Raw genomic sequence first — 17,356 nt, 5'->3', positions numbered from 1 at the left:
AGAATATTTTATATCTACGATAGATGTATCTCTAGATTTGTATTTTTTTTCATAAACCTACCTTATCTTGATAAATCTATGTAGCAATGCCCATATTTTCATTATTTAAATGGCTACTAGTGAAAGGATTTGTTTTATGGCACTCCATATATGGAATTGATACATTGGGTGGTAGGTATTTGAGTCTCCCCTCCCCACTGTGTTTATTGTTCCATTAACTTTGTTTTTTTTTTTTAAAAAAAAAAAGACTATTTGATAGCTTTCAAAAATCTTTCTAATGAATCTATTTGTGGGTTTTAATTATCTGTAAACTACCTTGAAAAATGTTTTTGAGATAGGATATAAATATATTTAAACAGTAAACTATACCAAGGTTTTCTGGTCCTCAGTTTTTCCAACTCTTATATTGTGATCAATGTGAAAAGATTTATATAATGTCTGGCAAAGAAAGGAAGACTTAAAAGCATTTGAAGTTGCCTTTTAAAAAGAATAGTTTTGAAGGGTAAATTAAGTTTTTAAGAGGGGAAGATTGAAACAAACACATTCCCCAAGCTGCACAAAAGTACACACACATCATACTTGTTATACAGACCGCCCCCCCCAAGCTACACAAACGTACAACACCTCATATTGCCATTATGAATTCCGATACAAAATTCCATTCATATATAATTGGAGAAAGAAAGTATGTAATGTCAGCATGGTAGATTGAAGCACAGCAGGTGGTGTATGAACTGCAGGAACATAATTTTCAAACATGAAGTAATGATATTTGAGGCAAGGGGGAAGAGTAAATAAATGTGAGATACAGGATAGTGTTGAAAATAGAGACTTCCTTCCCATTTTCAAAGCATACCATTTCTAGATTTTATTTATTTATTTCTCTGATTTCTAGGCTGCCCACTCATGGAAACTAAGCAGTCATAAATATCTGTATATATTGCATGTGGCAAACTGAGTAGGATAGTTGGAAAAATGCATTTTCTTATAAAATTATACATTCATTTTCTCAGAAGTAAGCCCTATTACGTTCAAGAGAATTAAATCATTACCCTATTAATGATTGTAAAATAGGTATTAGTACTGAAAATATAGTAAACTAACATACTTTTATAGTGATGTATAAGACAATATGAATAAAACTCAGAAGAACTGGACATGGATTACTAGAATAGCTAACATGGATTTCATTACATTATCTAATTGAGAAAGAATGTTAAGGTTTAATAGAATGGATAGTATGTCATATAAAACCAGTTTTTCAGTAATAATAAAAACTCCTGGCAATATAATCACTGAGTTTTGGGACATTACACTTAAATGGAAAATTGTATTCCTTCTAGAAGTTAATACTGATATAATCCTTTACATTTTTGTCTGTTTCAGTGCAATGAGAGTGTTACTGTCTAAGCTTCCAAGACCATGGATTGTAGATGAAAAAAAAGATGACGGATACACTGCTTTGCATTTGGCAGCACTTAATAATCATGTAGAAGTAGCAGAACTTTTGGTGCATCAGGTAAAATTTCCTATTAATTGATTTCATGCCAGAAAGAATGAATGTATTATTTGTTACAAATAGATGCATACATTTGCTTACAATCCATTTTTTACATCCAGATAAAGGTACTTTTTAAAATTAATTATTAAGACATTTATTGTGTTACTACTGATTCTCTTAGGGATAGCAAAGTGGGGGTAGCACAGGTTTCCAGAAACTAAGCTTTAATATAATCAGCTATCTTATCTTGTACTTGGATAATTTATTGAGATTTTGGAGTTGCATATATTTCTTTTTTTCTAATTTATATAGCCACTTTTGTGAGATGAATCCCTTAGTTAAATAATTGAAATATATAGTTTATTCAAAGAAAAGAACACTGAACCTTATAATATCCATATTTGCTCAGAAATAAATTTCATTTATTTCTGAGCAAATATGTTATTCTATAGAAAGTATCTAGGTTAAAGCAAGTTGAAAATATAATGAATGAATAAAGTCCAACTATGTTCAAAATAAAATAAAGGAAAATAGAACAATATACCAGCCACTAAGCTTAGGATAATGACAAAATAACAGCCAGTAACCAAGATAAAATAAGAAAATTGAGCCATTCAGTCACTACGCTCACTCTTCTCCAACAAAACAGCATGTAGGAAAAGCCAGATGAATTGATAGAATTGAAACTTGTTACTGATAAAAAATAGCTATAGAATGCCCATTTATTTTGAATGAATTTAAGTCATATAAATTGCATCCTAGATTACCAAATGAACTGTATTGGGTTTATTTCCTTCCATTCAATCATGTCCAATTTAATTAATCACATTTTTGGTCAGGCAGTTTAGATTTTGGGAAAGCTACAGGCATAATATGTCTTAATTTAAGCAGAGTATGTGACAGAGTATCCCATGACAGTCTGATTAGCAAGCTGCGTAATTGTAATCTGGTTGGCATGACCCTTTAATTGATACATAATTGGAAATCATACTTGAACAATGTTCATAAATGGTTTCTCATCAAAATATGAGACATAATGTGTGGGTATAATAATCATAAATTGGATGGTTAGTTATTTAGGGGGCTTAGTATCCTAGGAGACAAAAATAAAATAAAGGAGCTTAATTAATTAGAAAAATTGGCTAGAAATAATATTATGAAATTGAACCTAGATATACAAAAGAAACTGACTGAAGTTTTAAAAATTAAAAGGGAGCTACAAATGCTAAACCAAGAGAATGACTTGGAAAATATTTTCTTATTGGATCTACAAAAGAGGCTTGTTAAAAATTTGAAGAGATCTATGTAATAGAATAAAGAATTAAAGAGAAAACTTCTTTGACAATATTTGTTTGATGTAAATTAAGACTGTTAAAAGAAAAAGGAAGGAATATAAAGTTGATTTATTTGATCAAGGTTAAAATAAGTCATTTTTTGCAATGTTCTGACAATCCTTTATGAACTTTCAGGATAGAAATGGGGATATTTTATGGAATATGGAATATGGAATGAAGAATTACCTATTTAACCTTCTAGAGTGAAGATTTGTTAAGTTTGTTTTTACTTGTGATGAAAGTTGGAAATCACTTTATATTTTTTTTTCCTGCACTATTTATTTTTTCCCCATTCTCTTCTCTTTCTCTAAGTTTAGTTTGTATTAGTTTTTATAATTGTAATTAAAATTCTTAATAAACGTATTTTAAAAAATACACCTTCCCGATGGTGGTGTCTGCCCTCTAGAACAAGTCTCCCCTTGTGATTTGAATTCCCCACCTCTGTCCCTCATTTTGCTGTTGTTTAAAAGAGCCCTCTTCACCCAGAGTGAAGTGAAAACCCTTGTTCCATAACACTTGCTATCTTTTATCTTTCTTTTTTATGTTTTATTGATTTTATTGTAATTTCAACTGCCAAAGTTGTTCAGAGTCAGATGGCATATTAGTTTAATGTATACTATTAATTAGTTTTTCATTCAGAAGCTATATTTTGTTCTAAGCCAGAGCAAATGTTTGAGCTATTGTTTGAGTTGACCAGAGAGGTAAGTTGATTATGTCCACTCATAAATTCTTATACATAAATTGTCTCAGTACTGTATACACCATCTCCTTATTTAATAACCAAAATCTATTCCTTAAATTGCTATGGTAATAAATGATCACGCAGGTGTAAATGGTCACTAGACAAACATGTGACAGAGAGAGAGTTGCTGCAAAGATCACTGGTTGCTTCTCATTTAGATAAAGTTATCTCATATAGTGTCCTGTGCCTGACCCATTTCCCCCCTTCTTTTCATTTTTTTCACACACACAGCCTTTTGTGTCCTTGCAGAGCAGAGAGATTGCTTAAACAATGTATTTCTTCCCATGCTGCTTTCCTCCACAAAGTAGTGCTTCCCTAAAAAGTACTAACCTCAAGTGAACAAGCTTAGCCCTATAAACTTAATTAGTTTATTAGAACTCTCCCACCAGCTGCTACTGCTGCCCCGAACTGATCAGACCTTAATCTGCTTCACACTGAAAGCTTTTGTTGTCAGGTTCTAAAATTCGTTGGTAAGTGTAGGCACTGGTCAGAAAATGATTTTGCATCATATTTCTGAGTGATCACTAAATGAGGTATCCCTAAACAAAGAGTGGCTGTACTGTGAAAAATATTAAGTTATTTCAGTAGATCAAATTCTTCTTAAATTTTGAAAACAACTAATGAAACATTTCATAAACTTTCCATATCAAATATTGATTCGTGGAAAATATTGATAAGTGCAAAATAGAAAAAATATAAAAATTAATTCAGTTTCATAAAATATATAACATTTTTTTAGTTGGTTTTAACAGTGGAGAAATAATAGTCTAGTATTTTTAATTATGCTATCATATACTTTCTTTCGCAAGTTACCCTGATAGTTCAGTTCAATTAATATGAGTAACATTTGGGATTTCTCTTTCAGGGCACAGCTAACTTGGATATTCAGAATGTAAATCAACAAACTGCACTGCACCTTGCTGTTGAAAGACAGCACACTCAAATAGTGCGGGTAAGGCAATAATAATGCACCATAAGAATGTACTTCTCAACTATACTACTGTAGTACGGTGTATTTCTAAATAGATTTCTAAAAGGATTATGCAATAAGAGAATTTCTCTCCATTTTCATGCTCTTATTTTCCTTCCAGAGAAGTTAATAGGAAATGTGGTCTGTATAAATGATAGTCTGGTTGCTTTTCCATTTATATATTATGCTTAAATTATTTTTAAATATATTATCAATATATAAAATATTGATCAAAAATCAAACACACTGCTTATTTTATTTCTGATTTAATCCACCATGCATATGAGATATATGAGTAAATTCTATTACTCAATAACCACAATATAGAGATTGAGTGGGGGGAAAACCACAATATAGAGATTGAGTAGGGAAAAGTAATAATCATGGTAAGAGAGAAGAGGATGGAAAATGAACATAGAGGAAGAACCAAATTATTAGAAGGATCTGGAAAATCAAGAGAGCGAGGAATGCAGTGGTTGGAATATGGATTAAATATACGCTGCAGGATACCGATTATAAAATAGAGGTTGGTTCAATGTCATTATTAAAATCTGCTTGCCATATTCTTTGAGTTTGTTTCTGAATGTTTTTGCATATAATACCATTATACCGGGGGTGAAATGTAAAATCTGTTACTACCGGCTCTGTGGGCGTGGCTTGGTGTGGGGGGGTAATGTGATGGTGGGGGTGGCCAACTTTTTTTTAAAAAAAAACTTTTCAAAGCATTTTTTCTAATGCTTTGAAAAGCCTCCTTGCCGATCAGGAACTCAGCTGGGATCGTCAGAGAGGCTCTTTTAAAAATGCCACTCTGCTGATCAGGAACTCAGCTGGGATCGTCAGAGACTTTTCAAAGCATTTTTTTAACCACCTCTTCGGCCAAGAGGTTGCAGAAAAAAATGCTTTGAAAAGCCTCTGATGATCCCAGCTGAGCCGCGCGATCATCAGAGGCTTTTTTTTTACTTTTAAAAGCATTTTTTCATCGGAAGAGGTTGTAGAAAAAATGCTTTTAAAAGTTAAAAAAAAAGCCTCTGATGATCGTGCGGCTCAGCTGGGCATGGGAGGGGGCGCAGGGATTTTTGCTACCAGTTCTCCGAATCACCCGCCGCCATCGCTACTGGATCGGGCAATCCGGTCCAAACCGGGAGCATTTCACCCCTGCATTATACCAACATATCTGTGGAAAATTGCATTGATCATGTCGGTAATTTTTCATGTATTTACAATAATAAGAGTATTGGAGCAATTTCCTTTTTGGATATCCATTGTTATCTACTTACTCTTTTAACCATGATTTACTAATTTATATTCAGTGAGCATATCAATCGATGAAAATAAGAGTAAAAGAAAAATTTAAGTATAGGCTGCAAAATCTAAGAAGAAACTGTTATAATAGCCTTGAATAGCTAAGTTTATGAGCTGTTTTTAATTTTCAATGTGTTTTTAATAAATGTATTTCTATTTATTGCAAAAAATATTCAAAATCTTGAAATTTTTATTTGCTTTCAGCTTCTAGTTCGTGCAGGTGCTAAATTGGATATTCAGGATAAAGATGGAGATACTCCCCTGCATGAGGCCCTGCGACATCATACTTTGTCGCAGCTTCGCCAGCTCCAAGACATGCAAGATGTGGGCAAGGTAGATACAGCTTGGGAGCCCTCCAAGAATACAGTAAGAAAACTGTTTTGGTTCTTCTCTGTTAAATTTTGTCTTTCCAGTAGGCTGTAAAGCAGGGATGTCAAACTCCAGCCTGAGAGCTAGATGTGTCACGCGCTGGTCACTCCCACCCCTGGTTTAACAAAGGGGGGAAAAGTTGTGATACGTCATGTGATGATAATGTGGCGCTGTGAGTTTGACACCCCTGCTGTAAAGGCTCTTTTGCTTTGGTCTGCTTTCTGTTCTCTGAAAACAGTTATTTAAAGATTCTGTGCCAGTAAGTAAATACTATTTGATACCACAATAAACCTGGATGTGTATATGGCAAAAGCTATACTAAATTTTTTTAAATGTTTCAATTTCATTTAATTGAATTTTGATATCTTTAAACATTAATACCTATAGTTAAAGAAGTTAATTTGAATAGAGGTGATCTAAAACATTTGCAGTTTGTTTTGTGTGTGTATACATATGTGTAAATTGTAAGTATTTAGTACGTGTGATGACATCTCTGTTGCAAAAAATATCTATGGGATCAAGCAGCATATACATTTATTATTATTATTATTGACTCCTTTTTATTCAATAACTAGTTTAAAAGTAGAGTTATTAAAAAGGATTGCAGAGAAATGTTTTTTTTTTTGTTTTTTTTTTAATTTGATTTATATGCCGCCCTTCTCCGGAGACTCAGGGCGGCTTACAATGTGCTCAGCAATAGCCTTCATCCTTTTTTTTTGTATATTTATACAAAGTCAGCTTATTGCCCCCACAACTGGGTCCTCATTTAACCTACCTTAGAAAGGATGGAAGGCTGAGTCAACCTTGAGCCTGGTAAGAATCGAACCTGCAGAAATTGCAGGCAGCTGTGTTAATAACAGGGTGCATTAAACCTCTGTAGTACCAAGGCTCTTCAATATTAATGTTGCATTAATATTATAGTAGTGTTAGCAGGAAGATTAGTTGCTGAATTTTAAACAACAATGTCAGAATTGTTGTAATTGTGAAAATAACTTTGAAGATCAGGAAGAACAGCTTGTAATCAATACAGTGCTCAGATAAGAGAAATCTGAGTCCAAAGCAGGGATGTAATTTGACAACCCCCCCCCTTAGTTTTCTTGAATGTAAAGGCAGAGGGGGGAAGAGACTCATTCAGACTTGCAAGGTTTTTTGTAATCTTATAATAAAAGTAGTATTAGCATCCATAAATTGGGTTTTGTGGTCTGGACTATGAGGAAAACTCTCAGACAAAGGACTCTTTCAGACAAAGGGCTGGCAGGAGAAAAATGCATAAAAGGTTAATATAAGATTTAAGATTTTTCAGCATAAATTAGATCAGCACCTCCTCCTTCTCTTCTGCTCTTACCTTTCTCTAGTGTTTAATAACCTTTGTTTTGAAATTTCAGATCTTCAGTCTTAGCAGGCATGGTTTTTCTCTTTTTTTTGCCAAATTATATTAGGGCTTACATGGAGAGCATTGCTCGGACCCAGAGGTCACAGTTCTTTTTCCAGCCAGCCAGCCAGCCAACCAGCCGAAAGTAAAATGGAAGAAAAAAGATGGTGGGGGCTTGTGGTGGACTGATGATAGACAATGGGAAAAGTAGAAAGAACAGACGGGGGGGGCGGGGGAGAGAAGCAGGCATAGGAGAAAAGAAAAAGAGTGAGGAAAGCAATAGAAGAAAGGGGGGAAATACGGTATGCATATGCAACCCAAAGAGTCAGAAGGTGTGTGTTTGATGAGGAAAAATTGTGGAACTATTTTGCATCTTTTAGCAGTCCTCCTTCATTGCAAATATACATTTTGTAATGTTTGGGATTTATCATCCTATTGGAAGGTAACAAATATTGAAAGACATAATTTTGGAAGAAATTATTTAGAAATTATTTGGGCAAATTTACTTGTCTGTTCTGTTGAAACAAAAATTTGTTATTCCTTCCACATGATAAGTATGTTGTGAGAGTGTTGGCATGTCAGTCGCACTTTTCCAAAAGTACCTAGAGACCCAAAAGAAATAAGGAAATCCAGATTAAAGATATCTTAATTTTGTACAACATTGCATTCTAGAACTGCATTTACTAAAACCTATTACTAGTAGTTATACCTGCACATAGGTACCGTATTATTTTTATTTGCTGTTTGATGATATTTTAGGTATCTAAATATTTGAATACAAATATTCAAATATTCAAATTGAATATTTGAATACAAATTCAAAGAAGTTGCTTTTTTACTTTCTTTCAGTTGATAATGGGATTGGGTACTCAGGGAGCAGAGAAGAAAAGTGCAGCATCTATTGCCTGTTTCCTGGCAGCCAATGGAGCTGACCTTGGTATTCGTAACAAGAAGGGTCAGTCACCCCTTGACTTATGTCCTGATCCTAGCCTCTGTAAAGCATTGGCTAAATGCCACAAAGAAAAAATCAGGTTTGTATTACAAGGAAGTACTCTACAATACTTACATTTCACTACATAGTCTATTTTGTACAGATTAGGTAGATAGTGCTTTACTTTAACCTGGGTTAAATTTAATTATAGTTACCTCACGGCTATTTTAATTACTTAAATTGTTGTCATTCTGGTCAATAGACAGCTTGTCATACTAGAATGATTGTTGTATAAATTAAATGGGAAACATTTCCCCTGGCAAATTCTGCTATATTTATAGCAATAGTACTTATATACCGCTTCACAGTGCTTTACAGCCCTCTCTAAGCGGTTTACAGAGTCAGCATATTGCCCCCAACAATCTGGATCCTCATTTTACCAACCTCAAGGATGGAAGGCTGAGTCAACCTTGAGCCTGGTAAGATTTGAACTGCCAAATTGCAGGCAGCTGGCAGTCAGCAGAAGTAGTCTGCAGTACTGCATTCTAACCACTGCGCCACCATGGCTCATACATACATACATACATACATACATACATACATACATACATGTCTTTATTTGATCAACCCCCTTTTTTTAAAAAAAGGAACATATTTTATTCATTATACTTTAAATTTATATTTTTGTTTTTATGCTGACCAAGTTAAAGAACTAACAGCTTCATTCATACAGCATACTAAGCTTTGATTAGTTTGAATCTATATTAGGTTTTTTTTATGCCTTAGCACATTATTTCTGTTACAATTAAATATGTAACAGAAAAACTCAAGGATTTATTTCTCTGTCAAGTTAAGGATGTTGTATAAGCAGTTTTATGTAGTTTTATGTTGTATCTTCAGAGTAATTTGGTTGTTTTAACTGAGCCAGGTGATAACTGCAACTCAGTTTACAAATAAGATGTAAAGTCCTATTGACCTCACCAAATATGCTTCCAAGTCGGCAGATAAATTTGCAAACTCAGTCATCATCTTCTAAAATGCTTTCTGTAAGATTGTCAGAAAGGATCATATTGTTATTTTCCTGAATTTATAATTACAAATGTTAATAATACTCTGAGTTTTGGATATTATATTCAATGTGTACATAAATATCTGAATGTAGGCTTGTGTTTAGTGGACAGGTTGGTTCCCGGAGTCCTTCTATGATCAGCAATGATTCCGAAACCCTAGAAGAATGTATGGTATGTTCTGATATGAAGAGAGATACTTTATTTGGTCCATGTGGGCACATTGCTACTTGTTCCTTGTGTTCACCAAGAGTCAAGAAATGCCTCATTTGCAAAGAGCATGTTCAATCAAGAACAAAGGTGTGTGCTTAATTTTTTTCATAATTTCAATACGGTCAAATATTGGGTAATGCCTTACCTTTAAAATAAAGCTTATAGCAAATGCTTAAACAAAGAGCAGATATTCCAGTTGTTCATAGTTTAAACTCTTTTGTCAGAAGGAATTAATTATCTTTACAACAGTATTTCTCTCCATAATCTTATTTAATGATGTATTCTATTAAATCTAGAATGTGTAGTCCTAATTTAGTGAAACCAGAACATCTGGTTCAGCATCCCATTTCTCAAAATGACAACCAGGTTCTAAGCAAAAGCAATAATAATTCCTTGTTTTTTGCTGATTTTGTGTCTCTACATATAGAAGGTTCATGTTGGGATAATTGTAATTGTTTGATAAATGTATCTTCACAGATTTTCTGATTTTTCATATAAAATCATTAAAATTAGGTAAAACTTCTCTAACTTGAAAAGGAGACAAGGATGATTAAACTTCGTTAAATAAGTTAAAAGGCGAAGGAGGGCTGTCAGGGCACCAGTCAGCCCCTCAGAGTCAGAGCCCTGTTTTGACTTCTTTTTGGAAAGCCAGAAGAGTCAGGGCTTACCTGACCTCCAAAGAGAGAATATTCCACAGGGCAAGGGCATTGGTAGAGAAGGCTGCCTTTCTAGACCCCACCAGTTGGAATTCTTTAACTGACAGGATCTGCAATATGCCTTCCCTGTCTGGCTGCCAAGCGACCAAATTTTGATCATGTGACTAAGTGAATGCTATGGTCATAAATGCAAGGATCAGTTATAAGTCACTTTTTTCAATGCTGTTGTAACTTTGAATAGTCACTAAACAAATGGTATAAGTCAAGAACTACCTGTATACAGTAGTATATACAGGGATGTGTATGCATATATGTACATTGAACCATATTTGTAAGTGTGTTGTTAGTTCACCTAGATGGGGTTTAAAACATTGGAGCTCTTTTTCTTTCCTCGGTAATTTGCAAATTTTCCTGCCTTACTGTTTTTTTCCTAATTCTAAATAAGCAATGAGCAAGTGAAAAGTGATGGGCCTTATGTGGGATTTGGGGAACTTACCCAACTTTGAATATTGTCACTTGATTCATTCTCTTGAACTAGTTATCGATCCATCACTCATACTGCTTTTACTGTTTATTCAGGAAACTTCAATGAGGCACTTTTTAAAGCATGGAAACATACAGTGTGTAACAGATCATCTTCTCTTTATCATTTTTGAAACTACTGCAAAGTTAGTTTTGCAGAAACAATATTGATTCATCAGGAAAATTTGTCTTTCTACATGCCAGATGTTATCTTTAATAGGTCTTCCTACCACTTCATCCAGAATAGATATCAAGCTAACAAGCATTTAATTGAAGAACTAAATGCTATAAAGTTACTTTAATTTTGTTTTTACAGATTGAAGAATGTGTTGTATGCTCAGATAAAAAAGCTGCAGTACTCTTTCAGCCTTGTGGACACATGTGTGCTTGTGAAAGTACGTAAACAGTTGTTTCTTAAGAGGAATCCAGCAAGTTATTTAAATTGATTTGACATTAGGTGGTTATTATATAAAAGCTGATTTTCGAGTTTGCTATATTTGGCAAAGACCTTTATCTTCAGTTCTTTCCCTAAGATTGTTTCTCACTTATTTTTTTCTATCTATTAAAGTTGAATTTAAGTTTGATTAAGGCATACTAGTTTTAATTTTTTTCTTTACAGATTGTGCCAGCCTTATGAAAAAATGTGTGCAATGTCGGGCAGTGGTAGAACGAAGAGTTCCTTTTATTATGTGCTGTGGTGGGAAAGGTACCGAAGATACCATTGATGACATTAGTGAGTTGTTTATTATTCCACAAATTTACTGTAGTAAATTCTTGTTTCCCTTTGTATAAAACTTACCTTTTTTCTTCTTCATAATAATAACAATAATGGAATGTATACATGATAGCTGCAACTATATTAGTGTTTTTGCCAGAAGTCTTTGGAATTTGATTCTTAATTCTTAAGTAAGAAACCTATAAATCAAAGGGCTGTTGAATCTAAATCCTAATAACTTTGAGAAACTGAAAAGCAATGCATGAAGGCATTTGAGTTTACATTTTTTTCTCTAACACTTTGGATATAGAGCTTCACACCCTTCAGCCTTTCCTCATAAGAAAAATGCATGAACTGTTTCTTTATGTATCATTTCCAAAGAAGTGATAGTGATTAGAAGACATTGCCAATATAGAGCAGTAATTAAGATGCTGGGCTGGCATTGGGGAGACTCAAGTTCAAATCCATCTTTATTTATAGAAGCTCACTGGGTGACATTTGGACCAATGATTCTTTGTCAACAAACTGTATCCCACAGGTTGTTGCAATAGGAAAAAAGAGGAGGAAAGCTGTATATAAATCTAACAAATACATAAAATAAAGATTTATCTACTTAAAGCTCAATTATGAATATTGGCTTTTTCTAGTGATTTGTTTAAATTCACACATTGAAGCTGAATTCTGATGGTAAAGTTCAGAATTCAGAAGATTAGTATGTAGGATGGATACATATATTTGTGCTTTTTGTAATGATCAGCTTTAAAAAAGCTGTTAAAATTCACAAATGGAAATATATCAACTAGGCTAGATCAACATTTTAAGTAACTTTGGATGAAGATGGTGATGATGATGATTCTTGAAGCATTGTCTGTCATTATTTCCTCCTCTGTGCATTATTTAGCAAGTGGAAACATTCCTGTAATGCAGAAGGATAAGGATAATACTAATGTCAATGCTGATGTGCAGAAATTACAGCAGCAGTTGCAAGACATAAAGGAACAGGTAAATTAAATCAAATATGACAATAATATACTTTGTTAGAAAACTATTATGTGAGTATTTTCAGGGTAAGTGCTACATAATGAAAAATTCAAATAATACACATATTGAGGGAAAAATATGCTTCAAATTTATTAGATTCCGTAAAACATCAGGGATTTGTGCAGGCAGTCGCCAGGAGTCAACACTAACTCAATGGGTAAATAAATATATATTATTTATATAACATGTTTTCCTGACTATTTTTGAATAAAATATACAGAAATATAAACTAAATCTCAGAAAAGCATAGTGTGACATAAATTTAAAAAGTAGAACTTGCATGTGTAAGTACAGTTGATATGCAAGATTAAAGGTAAATGATTTGAGGCATTATTTCCATTAAATCTTAAATGTTATTTTACATGGACAAATATCTTTGCAAATACCTACTTTCAAAGTATAAAGTCAGTAAATACTATATTTTTGCCTGAGATTAAAAAACAATTCTGGAGAGTGTTCTTTCATCGTACCTTATTGTCATACATAAAAACGTTGACTGACTTTCTTGAAATAAACCAATCTGAAATATTATAAAAAATAGACGGCTTGTGAGGCTTTCCTTTGAAGCCGTAATAGACAGCAGTGTTAAATTCAACTCTATTTCTTTTGAACTAGGGAAGTGAGGAAGTTCTACCGTGATGCTACTGCTTGGGGAAGTATCCATCATGATAATGCCCATATCTATTTATCCCTCATTCTCTCTGCCCATTTCTGCTTTAGTGCATAGTCACCTTCAGCAGTTGTAACCGCCATGGTATAATGTGAGTCCTTCATTAGGTGATTTCTTATTTGATAGTTCTCTAAGTTCTGTATAATAATATATTAAAATAGTGTATTAAATATAAGCTAAACTACTTTTAGGTAGAATGATGTTAACTCTCCTTAGTATTTGCCATTTGTTTCTGCAGTTTGAGTTTTCTGGAAATATGTGTACAAGATTAACTATTATAGTTGATGATTGTTCTAGCCAAGGAAACATTTATTTCTTTGTTTCTCTCTTACAGACCATGTGCCCTGTATGCTTGGACCGCCTGAAGAATATGATCTTTCTCTGCGGTCATGGAACCTGTCAGCTTTGTGGGGATCGAATGAGTGAATGTCCTATCTGTCGAAAGGCTATTGAACGAAGAATTCTTTTGTATTAAAATGTCAAGTGACTTATGCTTGTGACATTATTACTACATTTTTCTTTTTGGATCCCCATAAATTGGTATGAAAGGTAGTTGTAAAGATATGTCTAGCATTACAGGAAGAGTTACATTGTAAATGCTGATGTCTACAACACAGATTATTATTTGCACAGTCAACTTCTACCATGAAGAAATTTAAAGTAAGATTGGATTACTTATCAACACAGTTTGTTTATATCTTCTCCAGAACCCCTTTATGTTAAAGGGATAATCCTGATTTTCTAGCTTGGCATTTCTGTTTTACACGTAGAGACTCTTAATTTCAATGATATTAATTTTTATATTGTCAGTTGCTTTTGTGTACAAATATTTTTAATTTTCTAATTTTCATAGTAATAATGTCGGTCAAACTACAACAACAAGCTAAATCCTAGAATCTAGCTAAGTTGAGGAATTAAAACATTTGACATAATAACTAAATAGCATTTCAGTATTACATATTGCCTTTAAAATCTGAAAGCTGGTAATTCTGCATGATCAGTGGGTTTCTTTGTTTTTTTGAAGAAAAAGGAGAGCAAAAGTAATTTAGCATGCATTCTCATGACAGATTGATCCTCCTATAATTTTCTATCAGAAATACTTTCTCCAGAACTCAGGGAAATTCCGGATGTGTTTGAAAACAATACAGGTTGTTACTAGTAATAAAAAGAGAACTGCACAAGCAAACTCTTATGCTTGAAGGCTATTTTGAATCTCACCTGATGAACTAATGTTTAGGACAATGACAAAATACATCGTATTATTTGGGTAGTTATTGTTTTAAAGAGGTATTCTGGCTACAGGGTTACAGCCATAATTTGTCATATTTAGATTTTGTTTTAAGTCAATGAATATTGAATTAGTTAAAAATTATACTAAGTCTAGTTAACTACTTTGCAAAAAGCAAATATATATCAAGATTATATAACAACTGTAGCTAGAATATTCATTATTTTTGCAAATGTCACAATATTTGTCATCTGCCTTTACTATCAATCCCTCTGGAATTTGAGGTAATTCCGTTAATATCTTCATTTTAATAGAAATGTGGAAGGACATAAGAAAACAATTTGTTTTGAATACTCTGTAGTATGATATACTTGGAACACCAAATATTAAATTACTTTCTAAAGATGATGCATGATTTTTACATTTGTAACTGACAAAAGTGCCAGTTCTTGTATTTATCACCAGTGGATTCTTATAAGCATATGATTGCTTTTCCTCTTAACTAATACAAACATTATTTAAGAAAATTGCTTGTGGGATTATTTGCTATTTGGTGAAATTACCAATCTTTGCCAAGGTTGTGGGATATTTTTTTTTTTTTTGTATGCTTAGTTGCTGCAGCTACTGCAAATGTCTGCAGATTGCATTGTAGCAATGTTGATCATGTATTATACCAACTTTTCCTGGCCCTGGAGCCTCTCTGAATCTCTAATTTTCATTTTTAAAAATTTCTTTTTCTTAAAACATATAAGCTTGAGAATAGGCACGTTATTCCTCTGTTAGGGTTACACTAACATACTGTTTTCAGCATCTCCCTGCTAAAATATCTCTGGGCTTAATATTTTGGCTCTGCCCTCTCCAGAAATGACGTTTGTCTATTTCTGCAATACTTGGAGGGAAGGGTTTTTTTTTTAGTTATCCTTTCCTGATATACTTTAGAACACTACACCAATATATAATTGTAGAGATTCATTTAATAAAATGTCTCCTATATTGACAATATTTTTGCTAATGAAAGTGTTTTAACACTTAACTTTTGGAATTGCCAGATATCCAGATTTCTGTATTGGTATAATTATGAAATTTGCATACATACAAATTTGGAATACTTGGAATAAATCCTTTTGAGTATATTATGCTTAATTCTTAATAAACATTGATAAGAATGACATGGTTTTGCAGCCTAACCTTCTTTTAGCTGCTTTAAAATTATTGGCCTTTTGGAACTTAATTATATCAGTTTAAAAGGAAGCATAAAAGCAAAGAAATTGGTTTGGGAATGAAGTATAAATCTGTTAAATCAGTGAACAAACCAAACAGAAATCACTGTTTTAAGTTGGCGGTTATAATGACTATAATATTTCTTTATTGCTGTTCCTTCATAGCCCTTGCCAGGATTTGATTGGGAATTTTTTCACAGCTGGGCTTGGGAAAGAGGTAGAAAAATCATTTTTTTCATTCTGAATATTAGATGCCACATGGCACCATTATTATTTGCCATTTAATCTATAATTTCATATGAAGTATAGATCTCATATCTAAAACATGCAGCTTAATTTTTGAATTTTCTTGCTTCTCTTTCCTATTTTTTTTTTGTAACATCTTATCTGAAAAAAAGTTCTGGAGAACTCAAGCATTTGCATATCCTTTTATGGCATTTTGGTTGCAATAAAAAATATTTACCCCAACTACAGAATTTGGTTATTTTTTTCCCATGAACCAACATAGCTGTAATTGTTTTACGTTCACTTTCTGTCAAATATGCTCAAAACTATACATTTTTAGAACATGCTTTTTGTTTTGATTGGGAAATTCATTCCTGACTTGCATAATAGTCTTTTGAAGTTAATTATTTCCACAGACATTAGGATGCATATATACAGAAATATTTTTTAGACTGGTATTTATTTATAAAAGAATTCAGAGATATCAAATATCTAAATATAAACATTTTTTTGAATCGATTTGGGACATCAAGTTTATGTTAGGAAATATGCTAAACATAGCATAATGTGTTGAATAATAAAAGTAATATTTCCCCCCCTCAAAGGATAATTACCAAAGATTCAGTAGCCAGATTTCTTGTTGCTTACAGACTTACTGTCTATATCCAGTCCTACCCCAGTTTCTGGAATATTGTTAGGATGGCTCTCTCCCTGTTAATATTGAGAAGGCAGAAGAAAACATGCTTCTTCATGCAGTGTCTAAGAATCAAACACAATCAAATGGAAGAAAAAACAATAATGCATGTAAGATGTTCAGTATTGGAAAGAATGATAAGTGCTATATTGACCTCAAATAGAACATATGACTCATATTAAATCTTAACTTTTAATTTGCATGATAATTATGTTAAGCTAATAATGTTCAAGCAAGAGGTTGCTTGAGATTCCTTAGTTAAGTAGTTAAATACATTTCATTAACATTTGTATAATGCATCTAATTGTTAAAACATATGAAACTAGATGTTGGATTTGAATTTTTACTTTTATTAAAATGCAAGTTGAAAGTTGAAATGGCTAGCCAAATCAAACTATGTTATAAATATATATTATAATTCTGACAGTAAACTAAATGGCAGCAGAACAATCAAGGTATGTTTGATGTGGAACATAGTGTGCTTCCTTCAAGATGTGATGTGCCAACTCCAGTGCTTAACAACCATGGTTCTTAAACTGTTTGACCCCATTATCCTTTTTCCCAGGCTCACAAAAAAAGCTCCA

General features: G+C 32.9%; 1 protein-coding gene across 4 annotated transcripts in view; it reads left to right on the top strand.

Annotated features, from left to right (window-relative positions):
* MIB1 (MIB E3 ubiquitin protein ligase 1) overlaps window positions 1–15,041 on the top strand; it is a 48,985-nt gene extending 33,944 nt beyond the window's left edge. The window contains exons 14-24 of one of the 4 annotated variants that reach the window (XR_011600217.1): window positions 1,387–1,519; window positions 4,443–4,529; window positions 6,054–6,215; window positions 8,440–8,621; window positions 9,696–9,888; window positions 11,296–11,374; window positions 11,599–11,712; window positions 12,596–12,696; window positions 12,832–12,892; window positions 13,351–13,496; window positions 13,740–13,819. Coding sequence is in view for 1 of the 4 variants with exons in the window: in XM_070940593.1 (XP_070796694.1) it covers window positions 1,387–1,519; window positions 4,443–4,529; window positions 6,054–6,215; window positions 8,440–8,621; window positions 9,696–9,888; window positions 11,296–11,374; window positions 11,599–11,712; window positions 12,596–12,696; window positions 13,740–13,880 (1,192 nt within the window). In the remaining 3 variants the exon portion in view is untranslated. Of the gene's footprint in view, window positions 1–1,386; window positions 1,520–4,442; window positions 4,530–6,053; window positions 6,216–8,439; window positions 8,622–9,695; window positions 9,889–11,295; window positions 11,375–11,598; window positions 11,713–12,595; window positions 12,697–12,831; window positions 12,893–13,350; window positions 13,497–13,739 lie in introns of all 4 variants that reach the window. The other 3 variants (XR_011600218.1, XR_011600216.1, XM_070940593.1) reach the window with 3 other exon arrangements.
* The last annotated feature ends 2,315 nt before the right edge of the window (window positions 15,042–17,356 follow it).

The sequence above is a fragment of the Pituophis catenifer genome, unplaced genomic scaffold (assembly GCF_029215685.1).
Source record: "Pituophis catenifer annectens isolate HBS135680 unplaced genomic scaffold, rPitCat1.0.hap2 SCAF_3, whole genome shotgun sequence".
In the NCBI taxonomy this organism is placed as follows: domain Eukaryota; kingdom Metazoa; phylum Chordata; class Lepidosauria; order Squamata; family Colubridae; genus Pituophis; species Pituophis catenifer.
This window is presented reverse-complemented; position numbering and strand designations above follow the sequence as displayed.